Raw genomic sequence first — 766 nt, forward strand, 5'->3', positions numbered from 1 at the left:
GCAGTAAAGCGGCTAAGGCTCCTGCCAGGTGACCCTGAGGACGACGAAGCAGGACAGGGGCGAGTTTGGACAGCGGCGCCCCTTTCCGCTGAGCCGAGCGCATCCCGGGGCGGTCTTACCCTGCGGCCCCGCGGCGGCCTCCTCGTCCTGCTCACAGGCCTCGGGCCACACGCGGCGGGCGAAGAGCGCCCAGTACCGTTTGGAAAGGGCGCCGGCCGCCCTCAGCCGCTCCCGCAGGTCCTGGAAGGCCCGCCAGGCCGGTCCCGAGCCCGCCTCCTCGGCCGCCTCCCTCGGCCCGGCACGGCCGTGGTGACCCTGCCTGTCCGCGAGCGGCAGCAGCGGCAGCAGCAGCAGCAGCAGCGGCAGCAGGAGCCAGAGCCGGGGCAGCGGACCGCGAGGCATGGCGGGGCTGGACGCGCTCCTCCCGCGGCTGCTCGGCTCCAGGTGCGGAGGGCCGGCGGCTGGAGATTGGTGTTGCCATGGGAACCGCAGGCCCCACGTGACCAGGACGAGGCGGTGCGGAGCGCTGAACCGAAACCCAGGCTGGTGCCCCCGGCATCCCGAGGCCGGTGCAGGCACCGCCCACCCGGCCCGGCTCCTTCCCGGCAGCGGCCTGTTCTGGGGGTGGTTGTGGGTGCAGGGGTAAAATCAGGCCTCCACGTGGCCACTGCCATCGCCCTGTTACTTTTGGGCAGAGCGGTGGCCCATCGAGGCCTACCAAATAAGGGCACTTGTGCCCTGCCTCGCGTCTGCGGATCGACTTCCG

General features: G+C 72.1%; 1 protein-coding gene across 1 annotated transcript in view; it reads right to left on the minus strand.

Annotated features, from left to right (window-relative positions):
• Nucleotides 1–454, minus strand: part of TOR3A (torsin family 3 member A) — a 10,743-nt gene extending 10,289 nt beyond the window's left edge. The window contains exon 1 of the mRNA XM_011361279.2: nt 15–454. Coding sequence (XP_011359581.1) covers nt 15–402 — 388 coding nt within the window. The 5' untranslated portion in view covers nt 403–454. The remainder of the gene's footprint in view (nt 1–14) is intronic.
• Between the last annotated feature and the right edge of the window lie 312 nt (nt 455–766).

This window comes from Pteropus vampyrus, unplaced genomic scaffold (assembly GCF_000151845.1).
Source record: "Pteropus vampyrus isolate Shadow unplaced genomic scaffold, Pvam_2.0 Scaffold65, whole genome shotgun sequence".
Classification (NCBI taxonomy): Eukaryota; Metazoa; Chordata; class Mammalia; order Chiroptera; family Pteropodidae; genus Pteropus; species Pteropus vampyrus.